The 15,072-nt window shown below is 42.7% G+C and overlaps 1 protein-coding gene across 2 annotated transcripts in view; it reads left to right on the top strand.

Annotated features, from left to right (window-relative positions):
• Positions 1–15,072, top strand: part of TENM1 (teneurin transmembrane protein 1) — a 136,884-nt gene that overhangs the window by 100,581 nt on the left and 21,231 nt on the right. For both annotated transcript variants that reach the window (XM_083876528.1, XM_083876529.1), the window contains 2 exons: positions 6,703–7,069; positions 9,586–10,096. In XM_083876528.1, the coding sequence (XP_083732654.1) occupies positions 6,703–7,069; positions 9,586–10,096 (878 nt within the window). The remainder of the gene's footprint in view (positions 1–6,702; positions 7,070–9,585; positions 10,097–15,072) is intronic.

The following is a 15,072-nucleotide window of genomic DNA, read 5'->3' as shown; positions in this document are numbered from 1 at the left end:
GGCATTTAACAAAGTCTTTCTTTCACAGCCTGTGTAAACCATGGGCACCATGTTTAAACAGCCTTAAATGGCTCAGCAATCTGAGTCCCATTGATTTTCATAGCCAGTGTGCTTGTGTGATGCTGGATAATATTCCCTCTATTGTTAAATAAAGATGATTTGAAACCGTCCCCATAGAAATCAACTTTTCTTATCGATTTATGAGACCCCAGATATGGTCCTTGAAGTTGTGAAGCAGTAAAAAATAACACGAAATTATGAAGCAAGAGGAGAGCTGGGAAATGAGAGCACAGCAAGTCCCATGGCAAGTGCAGCAAAGACAAGCAGTGAAAACTGTTGAAATGGTGTCTTTCCTTTCCTGCTGCTCCTGCAGCAGTTCCCTCATCAGCTGGAAATAATTGACAGCAAAAGCAGGTTGGCAGGGAGACTCTCTGAGCCAAGATCCTGGAGAAGTGATGGCCTCAAGACCTCGGAGCTGCATCTGCAAATGTGCCACAGCTGCTTTCCCAGCCCAGGGTAGAAAACAGCAGCCATCAGTCTGTAGGACTCATTTATTTGGGTTTTTCACTGGGGGCCAGCGAGTGCAGAGAGCAACATTTGTGAAGTTTAGGGCAGGGACTGCTACAGCTGAACTGTAAAATTCTGGATTTTATACTATGCAGTATCAGAAGCAGGAGACACAAAGGCTCATCCAGCGTGGGCTGAGGCTGTAATCCCACCCCAGGGAAGGGTTCCCAGTGTCAAACCTGAATTGTGTCACTGTGTGCCATTAGGAAAGGAGGAAAGCTGATGAGGACAGCTGACAGCGTCAGTGTCAACAAAAGGAAGAGCCTAGAGCGAGAGCAGACTGACAGAAAATGATGAAAAAATACCCATGATTGTCAACGGGAAAAAAACAGAGAGAAATGTATGTAGTGAGACATCCTGTGAAGAGTTCAGGGAAGCAGATCCAGTCTTCTTCAGCCTTGTAAACAACCAGCTCACTCCTGCTGGCCTGTGTGAGTCCTTCCTTGGAGCCACTCCTCTCCCAGGAGGAAGGAGAAAGAAGGGTGTAGGCAGGAAGAGAAAAAAATGCTGTTTAGAAGGATGTTGTGGTGAGTAAAAACATCTGTTGGAAACAGCATCTGAAGTGAGTATAAATAGGACCCATGGGAATGGCCTGGAGCTGTGTCAGGAGGTTTAGGTCGGATATTGGGAAAAGGCTCTTCACCCAGAGAGTGGTCAGAGGACAGAGAAGGGTTTGTAGCACCAAGCCTGCCAGAGTCCAAGGAGCATTTGGATATTGTCCTCAGGCACAGGATGTGATTTCTGGGGCTGTGCTGGGAAAGGTCAGGAGTTGGACTCGATGCATGTGGGTTCTTCCCTCTCAGGATATTCTGTGACTCGTAAGATAAATAAAAGATTTTTAAAAGGAAGTTAGCAGCAAAAGAGAAATGCAGAAGAGGCCATGAGCAGGTCTGCATGTGCATATCTTAAACGTGAAGAAAGGCAGAGGTAGCAGAAACAGAAGTGCTTGAGGCTGAGTAGCACAGATAGGAAGTAATCCATCAGTCAGGACTATCAGAGAAATTTTGGCATGAATTTCATGCTACTACATGAAATTGAATCAAAATAAACAAGCAATGCATGGCAAGAAATCAAAGCAATGGTGAAGCCTTTCTAGGGATTTGTGCAGCTTCTTTTAATCCATGATAAATGAAACTTATCCCAGTGAAATTTACCCCCACAACCAAACAGTTAAGCTCTTGAAACTGGCACTTGCAGATGAGGATAATTTTTTCCCTCTTTACTTGTCTTACTTTGATTTGAAGGGTATAAATTGTTTGATCTGATTTGTTTAGAACAGTATCAAAAATGGCTCAGCCATCAAATGTCATGCAAAATGTGCAGAAAGTTTTATCCATATGTTCAAGACTGAAAGTGAAGCAGTGTTCTTCTCAAACGTCAGAAACTCATGGTTGTGTGTGCATCTTCAGGCAAGTCTGGTTCAGTATCTGTGGACTCTCCCAGCCGTGCCAGTGGGCAAAAACTCACACTTTTCATTTAGTTTTCAGGCTTTGCTGTGGGAAAATGGAATGGGATTGTGTGGCAAGGCTTGCATTGGCTGTGGGATGGCTTCTGTGAGAAGGAACAGGGAGTCCAAGGGCAGCTGGCCCCAGTGCTGGGTCCATTAGCAGCAGTGCAACACCTCTGGGATAATGTGTCTGAGAAGGAGGAAAAAGTGAGAATATGTTAGAGGAACAGCTCTGCTAACAGCCAGGTCAGTGAAGAAGGAGGGGAGATGCTGGAGCAGAAATTCCTTTGCAGCCTGTGGTGAGATCTCCTGGTGAAAATCCATTTAAACTGAAGCCACCTTAGTGCACTTTGTGTTTTCCAGAACACTGGACATGAAAAAATGTATTAGAAAGCCAGAGCAGTGGGTGTTAATTTTGCACCTCTCAAAGCAGAGATGGATTGTTAGCTATAGCTGGAGTCTTTATGTTGACAGTTAAATGCTGAATTCCAAAAGAACCTGACATGTTAATACTTACATGCAAAAAGTCTCATTGCTCAGGGGTTCACGTTTTTTGTCAGTGATTTCCATTGCATATACTCAGTCTCCTGTGAACCAAACCAGAACTGTCACCTGAAAATTTCAGTCTGTGAAGAGTAAACAAACCCTGGCTGGTTGTTTATAATGGGATAATCGGCAATGCCATTTCTGGTCACTGCTCAAAAACAGAAAAAAAAAAAAAAAAAAAAAAAAAGCCCCATTGAATATAAGAAAAAAGGCTTGGAATTGGCCCAATTTTGAGTTAACAAAAACAGATATATATGGAAAACTACTTTTTTTGCATGGACTTGTGAAGTGCTGCTTCAAATTTAAAGGTATATTAACTGATTTAATATTCTAACTCTGGCTGAGGTTTTGTCTGGAAAAGCTTTGCAGTAGGCACAGTGGTATCAGATGGAATTGGAGGTGCTTTTCTGTAATGTGTTTATTGCCTTTGAATGAAGCACAACTGATGGTTTGGTCACAGGAGCTGCCAGAGGGCAGCTTGCTTTAACGAGAAGTAAACAACCAGTGACTTTTCAAGGTAACAGTGAACCTGAGGGTGCACTTACACTGCAGCTTAAGCTGATTTAGGTGATTAGTTATTTTCCAGCAAACTATCCTGAACCTGCTGGCTGTAGGAACACAAACTGACCTTGTTGCTCTGGGAGAAGGGATGGAGTGGGACAGCAGCAGGCCCATCTTACACCAGTTTAAGAGTTTAAGATGTCAGAAAGACCAATCCTGACAAGAACAGTGCAGATTTTTTCTAAATCTGTGAAATTCTCATTCAGATTAGGAATGCTTAGCGATTTGTGTTATTGTGCATGTTTGATTTTAATTGGGCCATTTCAGCTTTTTTCGCCCTCCAATTTCAGCAGCATAAGCTTGCAGTGTGCAGCAGCTGGTTTTTCTGCTGCAATCTCCAGACAGGTGTGTGCTACCTTTAATATTTCAGATGAGATGTAACCACAGATACATCCATGACTGCTTTAAATGGCAGAAGGGGAGCTGTAGGAATAACCTTCAGTTGGCTTTGCCAGAGCAGAGAGCTGGGCAGCAGTTCTGGTGTAGGAACAAAAATTGTTTGGATGTTTCCAACTAAAATTTTATTTATTTTTTACCTCAGTGCAGCTAGTTTTACAGATAGGAGCAGTATGAAAGCAAATATGCTTGCAGTTAACAGCTGTTAAGCTTTAGGCACATTGCTTCAAGTGAAATGTGCAGCTGTGTAGGAGTTTCTTCTATCTCAGTAAACCAAAACAGCCTCAAATAAACAAGAGAAAAAGTTACTTAAGCCTAAACCGGTCCCTGTTTATCTGCAGGACACCAGACATACCTGCACAGTGGGAGGAATTCACATTATTTGCTGGGCAAGGGCAGTGTAGCTGGTCCACAAAAGAAAACCAGCTATCAAAACATGGCAGGTGCTAGGCAAGGTCATTATGGTAAAATAGATGGTTTTGTCCCAGATTTTAAATTGTGAATAATCTAGTTACAGTTAATCAAAGATTATTTTTACAGCAATGCCATCTGTGGAGGCCCTTAAAGTTGAAGGTGTCTATTTTCCTTGAAACTAATCCATCTACTTGGGTAGAAAAAGCAATTATTCTGCATTAAAAGGTGCATTGCTAATGTGGTTTTTTCCAAGCTTCCTGGAGAAAGCCATGCAGAGATTTTGCTGTTAGGTGAACAGCTTTATTTGGTGTCCCAGTGGTCTCTCAGCTGAAGCAGGAGCTGACAATGGTGTGCCAGCAGCCTCAGAGCAGAGGGTGGAGCCCAGGCAGTCACACTGCACAGGAATTAGCACTGCCATGGGAGGAATCTGTTTCCAACTGCTTCACCACATTTAGATCATTTGGAAGGGCCTGACCACCTGGTTCAGGAGGAATCTTGAGCCCAACAGCATCAGTTTAAATGCCAGTTCTGATGGTGTCTGGTCCAAAGGACTGGGCACAGGGAGGAGCTGGTTTGCTCCTGAACCCTGGAAATTGTGTGGTGAGCACACAGGGGGAGACACAGCAACCACAGCGCCCTCACTTTATTAAACATCAGTTACCAAACAGCAGTGCACCTCTGGAAATGAGATTATTCAGGAAATGCTGGAGAAAGGGAGAGGCTTGGATCCTAGCCTCGCTGCCCAGCTGACCCCAGGCAGGCAGGTGGCTGGTGATGGCCACACTCTGCACCATATGGTATTGCTCAGTGCTGAGCAGTGTGGCAGCATCATTCATTCTTTGTGCTTTTCATTAGCACAATGCAAAAATAGCAAAACCAGCATCAAACTGGTAACTGAAATAGTAAAAGCTTCAGTGACATATAAAGCATGTAAAACAGTTACAGGTTAGGCTGGTAATTATTGTCTTCTGATGATTTATATTCTGAAATATTTAGACCAGAAAAATGCCACTCAGATAAAAGCAGCCACCTCTTCATGAAGGATAACAAGTAAAGCATCGTGAGACAGACACAAACATGGCTCAGTTGTTTTCTCACCTTCCCAGAGACAACTGGAGGCCAAATGCTCCACTGGCCATGAGCTGGGGAGAGGGAGCAGCCCTGCTGTGTTGTTGTTTCCCAGCTCAGCAATCCTTTCTCAGCAGAAGGAGTTGGAAGCTCTGGCCAGCAGTGCTGTCATCAGCAGCCTGTGTACTGGTTGCCTTTCAGGTTGACAGGCAGCCCCACTTTTAATTTGAATCATGTTTAATTCCTCCAGATCACAGTGCAAAAGGTGTCAGATGAGTGAGGTCATTCTTCAGCTTTTTCCTCCAGCTTGGTTTGAAACTTCCCTTGGTTGGCATTCTCACCTGCACAAAGGCAAAAAGCTCCCCTTAAGTATGACAAATTTACTTAATCCATGACTGAAATAATGAATTCACAAAGCAAAATCATTATAAATAATTAGGCTTGGCTATGTTATCCTGCAAAGTATGATATATTGGTGTATTATTTTGTTACAGAGTATTAAGCTTATATTTCTTGTAGCATATAAGCCTTGTTAACATTTCTTGCTTAGTAAATAAATAGTGAAAATGTGTCCTACTCTTCTAGTATGTCATTTTCCTTTTGTGCTAACAGGCAATTAAAGTGTTACGACATTGACAACCTGTCGCTGTTTTCCACTCTGCCAGCATTGGCAGCAACCTTGAAACAATAACATTCAGACCTAGAAAATTTTCTGGCTGATGTTGCATGACGTGAAGTGTGTGGTTTTATTTGCATGACTGCATAGGTATAATAAAGTTCCCGCTTTAATGGACTTGTGCAAATACCTCTCAGAGGGTGCTAAATTACTTTTCAAATCAAATTTTGCTCCACACTGGAGTGGGACCTCAAAAGAGTGTGCTTGTTGAAATTTGTTCCAAACCTAATTAAAGGTACTGGAGAAGCAGTGCTGAGATGTCGCTGTTGTGTTACAGGGGGCTGAATGAGGGACACAGACCCTAAATCTTCTTAGAAGGCATATATCACAGTTTAGTAGAAATCACATCTTTTTATGGACTCTTCTGATACAACTGGACATGATTGGTCCTTTAATTAACACCCTTCACCATCATTGGTTAATTAAAAACTACACCCCTTTGTAAACATCTCGCAAATCAACTCCAGATACCAGGATTATTTTTAAGTTCTTTTACTGAGCTTTCTCACAGCTCCCTAGGCCAGTGTATAGGAAAGTTATTTGACTTTCTCTCTCACAGGCCTTGTTGCTGTCTAATGCTTGAAAATTTCTCTCTGACCAAGCTGTCAGCATCCACACTGAGAGAATCTGCCAGGTGTTGCAATAGGACACAAAATAAAGATGCTTGACTCCAGTCAGAAGGCAGTAGAAATCAGGAGGTTTATTTACGATTCATTCAGCCCTTTTATAACACGCTGTGCTAAAGGCACGTTATTGGTCCATAGGGCTGACACCTCTCCATTGGCTCAGGAACAGAAATAGCAAACAACACCTGTTGTTATGGGAAAGGAATATTGTTTACACAAGGTTGTTTTGGGAAAAAGAAAACTGTTGAAAAGTTTCCCTTCGGAAGAGCTCAGCAATTCTCAGGCTCAAAAAATATCAGGTCCACAAGATGTCTTGATGATGTGATCAGAGATTAATAAAACTGCCATACTGCCCTAATCATTCTTTTTTTTCCTTTTTTTCCCCTGGGTGTTTTCTCCAGGTGCGGTTGGAGTGGCCAACAGACCTGACAGTGAATCCTCTGGACAATTCCCTGTATGTGCTGGACAACAACATCGTGCTGCAGATCTCGGAGCGTGGGCGCGTGCGCATCGTAGCAGGGCGACCCATCCACTGCCAGGTGCCGGGCATGGACCATTTCCTGGTCAGCAAGGTGGCCACACACTCCACGCTGGAGTCGGCGCGGGCCATCGCCGTGTCCCACAGCGGCGTGCTCTACATCGCCGAGACCGACGAGAGGAAGATCAACCGCATCCAGCAGGTCACCACCAACGGGGAGATCTCCCTCATCGCCGGCGCGCCCTCGGACTGCGACTGCAAGATTGACCCCAACTGTGACTGCTTCTCAGGTGAGGGCATGGTTGTTGTTTCCTGGCTGGCGGCTGTTGAATTTATCTCTGATAAAGTGTCGCAATAGGACATGAAATAAAGATGTTTGACTCCAGTCAGATGGCAGTAGAAATCAGAAGCTTTATTTACAATTCATTCATCCCTTTTATAAAATGCTGCACTAAAAAAGCATATTATTGGCCCATAGGGCTGACACCTCTCCCTTTGGCTCAGTAACAGAAATAGCAAACAACACCTGCCGTTATGGGAAAGGAATATTGCTTACACAAGGTTGTTTTGGGAAAAAGAAAACTGTTGAAAAGTTTCCCTTAAGAAGAGGTAGCTCTTCTCAAGCTCAGAAACTATTGAATCCACAATGAAGCTGCAGGTCAGCAAAGCAACAAGGGGAAGGAGAGGTGGTGGAGTCACCATCCCTGGACGTGTTTAAAAAGAGACTGGATGTGGCACTCAGTGCCATGATCTAGTTGAGATGTCAGGGCTGGGTTGGACTCAATCTTGAAGGTCTCTTCCAAACTACACATTCTGTGATTCTGTGTGGGACAAGCAGTGATTCAGTTTCCTTGGAAAGCCCAAAACCTTATCAGCAGATCTTTGTGGATTTAATCTGTTGACTTCTGAGATGTGAGTCTTCCATTGCCACTGGAGGAACTTCAGGATGCTCCAAGCTTTTTCTCTTTTGAACAGCACCCTGTTCAGAATTACTTCCAGGTTGGTCTTGCCGTGTCAGCTGCATTTGCCCCTCTTGAAGATGGTACCAAGTTGTACCTAAATGCTCCTGGAACAGGCAGCCCTGCCCAGCAGGAAGAGTGCCAAGGGGTTTCATATCAAGTGCAAAACAGCAGCTCATGCCTTCTCATCACTCGTGCCATGCTGCACCACCAGCCAAATGGTGCAAACATACACTGTGCAGAACTTCTTTTTCTTTGTGTGTTTTAAACTGGAGCAGCCAGTGGCAGGCCTGGACATTGTCAGCAGCACAGCCACTGTCCCCTGCATGCACCAAAACAAAGTGTGGCTCTTTTACTTCATAAAAACATAGGGGACAGAGGGCAGCATTACCATACAGAGGTGTGCAGTGTGCTGCCACCCTGGCATCTCTGAGAACCACCATGTTCAGCTCCATAATAACATCATCATCATTCTTAAGCCTCTCATTTCAAGTAAAAGGTTAATTACTGACAAGAAAACATTAAGTATGTCGAGAACACAGAGGAAAAAATGCAAATGGTCTTCCAGAGAAGGTGGGTTGCTGACCCAGCATTGTAATGATAATCAAAGCCTCCTGCATTGCCAAGTGCTGCCAGCTTTAGTGGTGGCTGCAGGAGACCAGTGAGGAACAGAACCCTGGACAGGATTCCTAGTGAGGAAAACTACTCTCAGTGCTGAAAAATGAAAAAAAACTGTGGCAAATCTAATGATTGGTCCAGCCTGGTTTGCTGAAAGGCAGGGTCAGCTTGGCAGAAAGATCCACTGATTTTTCTGTTTCCAAGGAAGTGTGGGGTGGGATCAGGCACTCCAACAATTTCATGTCTCAGTTAGGAGAAGGGGAGCAATACACACAGTAATGTGGTTTTCCCTAAGAGTGAAGTCTAATATGCTTTCTTGCTATTTACAGGAAATCCTGCTCATGTAAACTCATTTTGATAGACACATACAGACCAGGATAATGCAAAAATCCTTTTGAAACCTTAAATGACACAAACCAAGTAAATTGTAAAAAAATATTGAAAGAGATTGTTTCTCAAGGCACTTTTTGGCTACTGTTCTGATTTTGTTTTCCTGTAGTGTTGAGTTTTTAATAAGTATAAACTAATCTGTCTTCCAGTGTCATTTTAGCTGAATTGCTGGGTTTTATTTTCTTTTTGTTTACAACACAATTCTACTTTAACGACATGCCAACAGACAGTAAGTAGGGAATGAAACCTCAGGTATCGTGGTCTTTTTTTTTTCCACAATTCTGCATTAAAGCTTTCCTGAACAGCAGAGTCTGGGACTCAGCAAAAATGCCATGAATCAGATAATTTATATTCCTGTTTGTCTTCCCCGAGACTAATTTAGAATTGCACCAACTTTAGATAATAGGAATTTAATTAGTCGGAAGAGGATATTGTTTTATTGACCTGTAAATGATACTGAGGTGTTGCAATAGGACACAAAGATGCCTGACTCCAGTCAGAAGGCAGTAGAAATCAGAAGGTTTATTTACAATTCATTCAGCCCTTTTATAACACGCTGTGCTAAAGGCACGTTATTGGTCCTTGGTCCATAGGGTTGACACCTCTCCATTGGCTCAGGAACAGAAATAGCAAACAACACCTGTTGGTATGGGAAGGGAGTATTGTTTACACAAGGTTGTTTTGGGAAAAAGAAAACTGTTGAAAAGTTTCCCTTGGGAAGAGCTCAGCAATCCTCAGAAAATATCAGGTCCACACTGAGGAGAAGCAGCGCATCAGGCTCAGGGGATCAGCTGAAACGAGGACGTCAGTGATCACTAAAACTGCCATTTCTCCCCCAGGTGATGGTGGCTATGCCAAAGATGCCAAGCTGAAGGCCCCATCCTCCCTGGCAGTGTCCCCTGACAACACGCTGCTGGTGGCTGACCTGGGCAACGTGCGGATCCGCGCCGTGCGCCGCAACAGCGCACACCTGAGCGACAGCCACCTGTACGAGATCGCCTCCCCCGCCGACCAGGAGCTCTACCAGTTCACCATCAACGGCACCCACCTACACACCCTCAACCTCATCACCAGGGACTACATCTACAACTTCTCCTACAGCGCCGACGGCGAGCTGGGCACTGTCAGCAGCAGCAGCGGCGGCGCGGTTCACATCCGCAGGGACACGGGCGGGCTGCCCCTCTGGGTGGTGGTGCCTGGGGGACAGGTCTACTGGCTCACCATCAGCAGCAATGGGGTCCTCAAAAGGGTCTATGCTCAGGGTTACAACCTGGCCCTGATGACGTACCCTGGCAACACAGGGCTTCTGGCAACCAAGAGTGATGAGAACGGATGGACGACCGTGTATGAGTAAGTCCAGACATTAAATACCTTTAATGGACTTGGGCAAATACCTCTAAGAGGGTGCTAAATTACTTTTCAAATCAAATTTTGCTCCACTCTGGAGTGGGACCTCAGAAAAGAGTGTGCTTGTTGAAATTTGTTCCAAACCTAATTAAAGGTACTGGAGAAGTAGTGCTGAGATGTCGCTGTTGTGTTACAGGGGGCTGAATGAGGGACACAGACCCTAAATCTTCTTAGAAGGCATATATCACAGTTTAGAAATTAGAAATTAAAATTTAGAAATCAGATTGTTTTATGGACTCTTCTGATAGAACTGGACATGATTGATCTTTTAATTAACACCCTTCACCATCACTGGTTAATTAAAAACTACCTGGAACTCTGTTTTAAACGAACACTGAAACTTTCTTAGACAGCTTTAGTCATTTAAAAAGACACCCTGCTACTAACACTGTGTGAGACAGGACAAGCAGTGCTGTTGCACAGGCACTGCCATTTCTTAGGTGCCTAAACCTTTCATATGTAAATGCTCTGTGCACAGTGCCTGTTAAGTACAGCAGAAATTGCCTGAAATTACACTTCATTTGCACTTTCTTGTTGAGAATCTGTTTCTCTAAATGAAAATAGGAGTTGGGGGTTTTTTTTGTAACTTCAGAGGTACAGGCAAGTTGTGGTATGAATCGGGAATTTGCAAAATTCTCGGGGAGGGCAGAAAGGGGAATATTAGCATACTCATCAGAGAAGGGAGTTGCAAAGGAAGTTGAGAATCTCAGTGGAATTCAAAGACAAGAGTGAGCTTGTGTCTATCAGCAGGGGAGGAAGATATATAATAATAGCAAAAGGATGTGTAATAGTAAAAGGCTGTATGTAAGGGGAGTAGGAAAGGCTTCATAAACAAGACATTGAGACAAGACAGTTAAAGATGGAGTCAGAACATCCCAGTCTGGTCCCAGAGAAAGAACAACCCAAGAGGAAGTTCATTTTTGATTTATAAGGAGGTGTGTTGTATCAGGATTTCTCATTATTGGTAATTAATTGTCCTAATCCCTGATTGAGGAAGCAACAAGTGCTGGATGGAAATCACATTCTTAGTTCAGAATCCTTGAGGAGGATAATAATGCCTGTTTCCTGTGGAGCATAGGAGTTGATGGTCAAAAACTGAAATGAAAAACATCCAGGTGAGACTGGAACAAAAAGCACCTTGATAAGAAGTGAGTTACTGCCTGAGTCACCTGGAAAGGCAGTAGAGTCCCTGTCATTACAGGTTTTTAGAATTATAATTTCTTCAAATGAAAGTAGGATAAAAGCAGAGAAAATGCTGCCTAGTGTGTGGGGTTTTTATTCAGCAGGATGTTTCTTCATCCTCTTCTCTCTTATTCTGCCAAGGACTAAATTAATAGGGTGGGCATATGAGCCATTAGAGAGGGCCTTTTTTACAATACATGGGAAAACAAAAGCAAAAAGGATCTTCCTGGTTCAGTTACCATTATCAAACATCTACTGATGGAAATTTAAACACTCTTTGCAACAACACAAAGTTCACTGTTACCCTGGTGCTGCTCAAACACTGATCAGAGTCACCTTTTATAAACAGAACTAACTGTAAATGTATGTATGCTTCTTTTTAATAATTTCAGTGTTGAGAGTTGGCCATTTATATCCCCACTTGATGCTGGTGTCAGTCCAGGCCACGGACCAATGGCACTTTCAAAGGGCCTTTAGAGCAGCTCCAAGTCATGTCTATTAAAATGCTGAACAGCAGGCCTTGTAGCAGGGCCTTGATTGTTAGAGCAGGGGAGAGCAGATTATTTTTAGTCATGTACCTTTCAGTGCTGGCATTCTATCCCATCGACACTGAGCATAAACCTTTTCACACAATCATTTTTAAGGAACAGCTCAAATGTGGAAAAATCTTTTAAAGGACATTACCTGCTTGCAGGTGCCTCCCACTGTGTGTAGTGTAGATTTATTCATGAGGAAGTACCTGTGCCTTGGGAGGATTTATATGATGTATGTGATTAACACAGAGAGATTTTGCTAAATTAAACAGCTTTAACTACAGGCTGGGTAACACTGTCCTCACCCAGGCTTTGAGTTGTCCAGGCTCTGCATGACCACACACTCTGCCAGCCTACATCAGTCAGGGAAAATTAACAGAATTGCAACTTCAGCATGACAAAAACAGCAACAAAATTAAATAATGTCAATTAAATAAAATCATGTTATTAGTATTTATGTTCAATCCAGTATCTTAAGTCATTTTCAGGATATATTAGAAATTCCTCAATGACTGGAATGCAGAATGTCACCTGGTGTGCTGCAGTGAGAGGGGCAGTGGGCTGTCACCACCTTTGTGCCCAAAGTTGGGCTTTCAGGAGATGCTGCTCACCTGCTGCCAAGAATGGCTCATGGGCTGTGATGGCCATGTTTGTTTTTTATCCAGATACTCTTTTTCAAGGAGGTCACATTCTGCACTGACAGCCAATTTCAGTGTGAAAATTAGAATTTTTTGAAGGGTTTACTTATATATATATATGTGAATTGCTTATGAGCACTATGAGAATGTAGCATTGGAATTAAGAGCAACTTTCAAATTGCTTGAAATCATCTTCTGTGCTTAAGCCAGATTTGTGTTCACATCCAAAAGTTCAACCCATGGCACTGCCAAGCTGAAATAGGGATGAGATTGTTTAACAACACATATCACACATACTTGGGAATATGAGCAAAGATAATGACCTGTTCAGAACATCTACCTCTATGTCAGATTCACTTGCAGAGGGAAATTATTAAGTGGTAGAAAACCACCTACAAAAGTACTTGTCATCCATCTACTCTAATCTGATAGAATTGAAGTGCTGAAAGAGCTCTTGCATACAATTATAGCTAATATACAATTTTAAGTCATCTAGATTTCTTTTAATATTGTGTCATTAAAGCTGTAAAAGGGGAGGGGAAGCACTGGGCCTCTATTAAATCAAGGACAAGAAAACACCTGCAAGAAACTACTCTCTCTGAAAAAATTAATTAGACCGCTTTCCCTTCGAAATGATATAACTCTTAACTGTGTTACACATAGAAATGCAAATGGATTGTGAAGCAATATCCCCATGTGAGCATTTCAAACACTGGTGAGCACTTCCTCATGTGAGTACTGAAATCAATGCAATTATTTGCATGATTAAATGGTCACTGACATGATTAACAGTGGCATAACTGAGCCCCAAATTAACATGAAGAAATATGTCATGATTGCACCCATATTAGTATGGGTAGGACATTGCAAGAGCTGAGCCCTAGCGTGGTGCTATTCATCATGTGGAAGGTGACAAAACCTGACCTCAGAGGGCTGAGTTTCTTGGAGCAATCTGGAAGGAAAAAAACAACCCTTTAGAAGATCATCCTGTGGAATCAATACTGAGACTTTCCTGTATGTCCTCCTTGGGGTCAGTGGGACCATCTGCAGGAGTGAGGAGGCACTGCTGTGTGCTGGGCTCCCATCAGGAACCAGCCCTTCCTGGCCAGCCAGCCAGGAGCTCTCCATCCCATTCTCAGCTGCACAGCTGAAAATGTAATTTTTTGTACCTCAGCAGCAGCACCATCACCAGCAAAACTAGATCCTTAGTGAAGATGGATCCCTTGCCTTGAGCACAAGTACATTGCAATAAACCAGATGTATTTGCACCTTAAAAGTGCAGTTTTGGGGGCTTTTCTGTGGTACAGTAGCAGATCCAAATAACCTACCAAGCTGTCATACCTGTTTGATCAAGCAGTAAATGAAATATAACTGCCTGGTGTTCGTGGAGTTTTCTAATAATGAGAAGTAGTCATCTGAGTCAGTTTTAATCTCTGCCTGTGGCACCCAATCCATGTGCACAGAACCAGCAGAAGGGGAGAATGTAAATAAGTCACACAATATATATAAGGGCTGTGAGAGGTGAAAAGGAGAGAGGTAATTTTGAATTTAACGTTTGATTAATTTTAACTTACTTGTTAAAAAACCACAAGATGGTCACTGCTTCGTTCTCTAGTGTTTATTTGGAAACGATCAGCTGCTCTGTTTTTCTTTCTTTATATTGGAGAGAAGACAAAAAAATCCTGATTTTTTTTTTTTTTTGCCAATACTTCTTGTGACATATAGATTTTGTCTGACTAATTAGGGGCAAATAAAGATCCTAAAGAAATTATGCCAATAGCTTAAAGGGAAGGATAAAGCCATATCATGTGCTGATGTGAATTGGAAGGGCTTCATTGGCAGTGCAGTTCTGCGAGCTGATAGAGCAGTTTGGTCTGGGAGAGGAGACAGCTAATAAAACATGAAAACTTAATTATGCTTTCATACCTGCACAGTAAGTTTCTGTTTTATGAACATGAGTTGGTTTTGCTCATGCAAATACTCTGCAATATCAGTGAGTTGTCTTAGGTGAATAAAAACATGTCAGCATCAATAAGATTTTTAAGATATGAGGCATTATTACGAAACAATATCAAGCACCAAGCAATGCTCTGTGCTGGTTTCCATGTGAACCATCAAATAGAAGAAATATGTTGGTAGAACTGAAAAGACCTGTTAGAATTGCTGCTCCAGAGCTCTGGAATTAATTATTGACTTTTTGGTAACATGGACTGATTGATAATCAAGTACCTTGAGCTATAAGAATTTCTTTAGCACTGATGAAGTTCAGGTGAACTGAAATGTGGTGCTCCGGATTCCAGGTGAGAAGTTCCTGCTGATTTAAGTGGACCCATGGGAAATGAAACACAAGAGCAAAACCCACGTAGGCAACTTATTTCCTGCAGATTTCTCTGTAATTTTATCACTGTGGTTACACTTTAGGTCCCTTTTTACCACTCACATTCTGTGCTTTACACATCTGTGACAAAAGGCAGCTTTTAAGTGTTGCAGAGGGTAAGAACTGGTGTTATTTAATCTGATGAGTACAGAAATGTCATTTTTGGGGTGGGTTGAATGCCTGAGCACC

This window comes from Zosterops lateralis (assembly GCF_965231275.1).
Source record: "Zosterops lateralis genome assembly, chromosome: 21".
Lineage (NCBI taxonomy): Eukaryota > Metazoa > Chordata > Aves > Passeriformes > Zosteropidae > Zosterops > Zosterops lateralis.
Note: the sequence above shows the minus strand (reverse complement) of the source record. Positions and strands in the feature narration are given on the sequence as shown.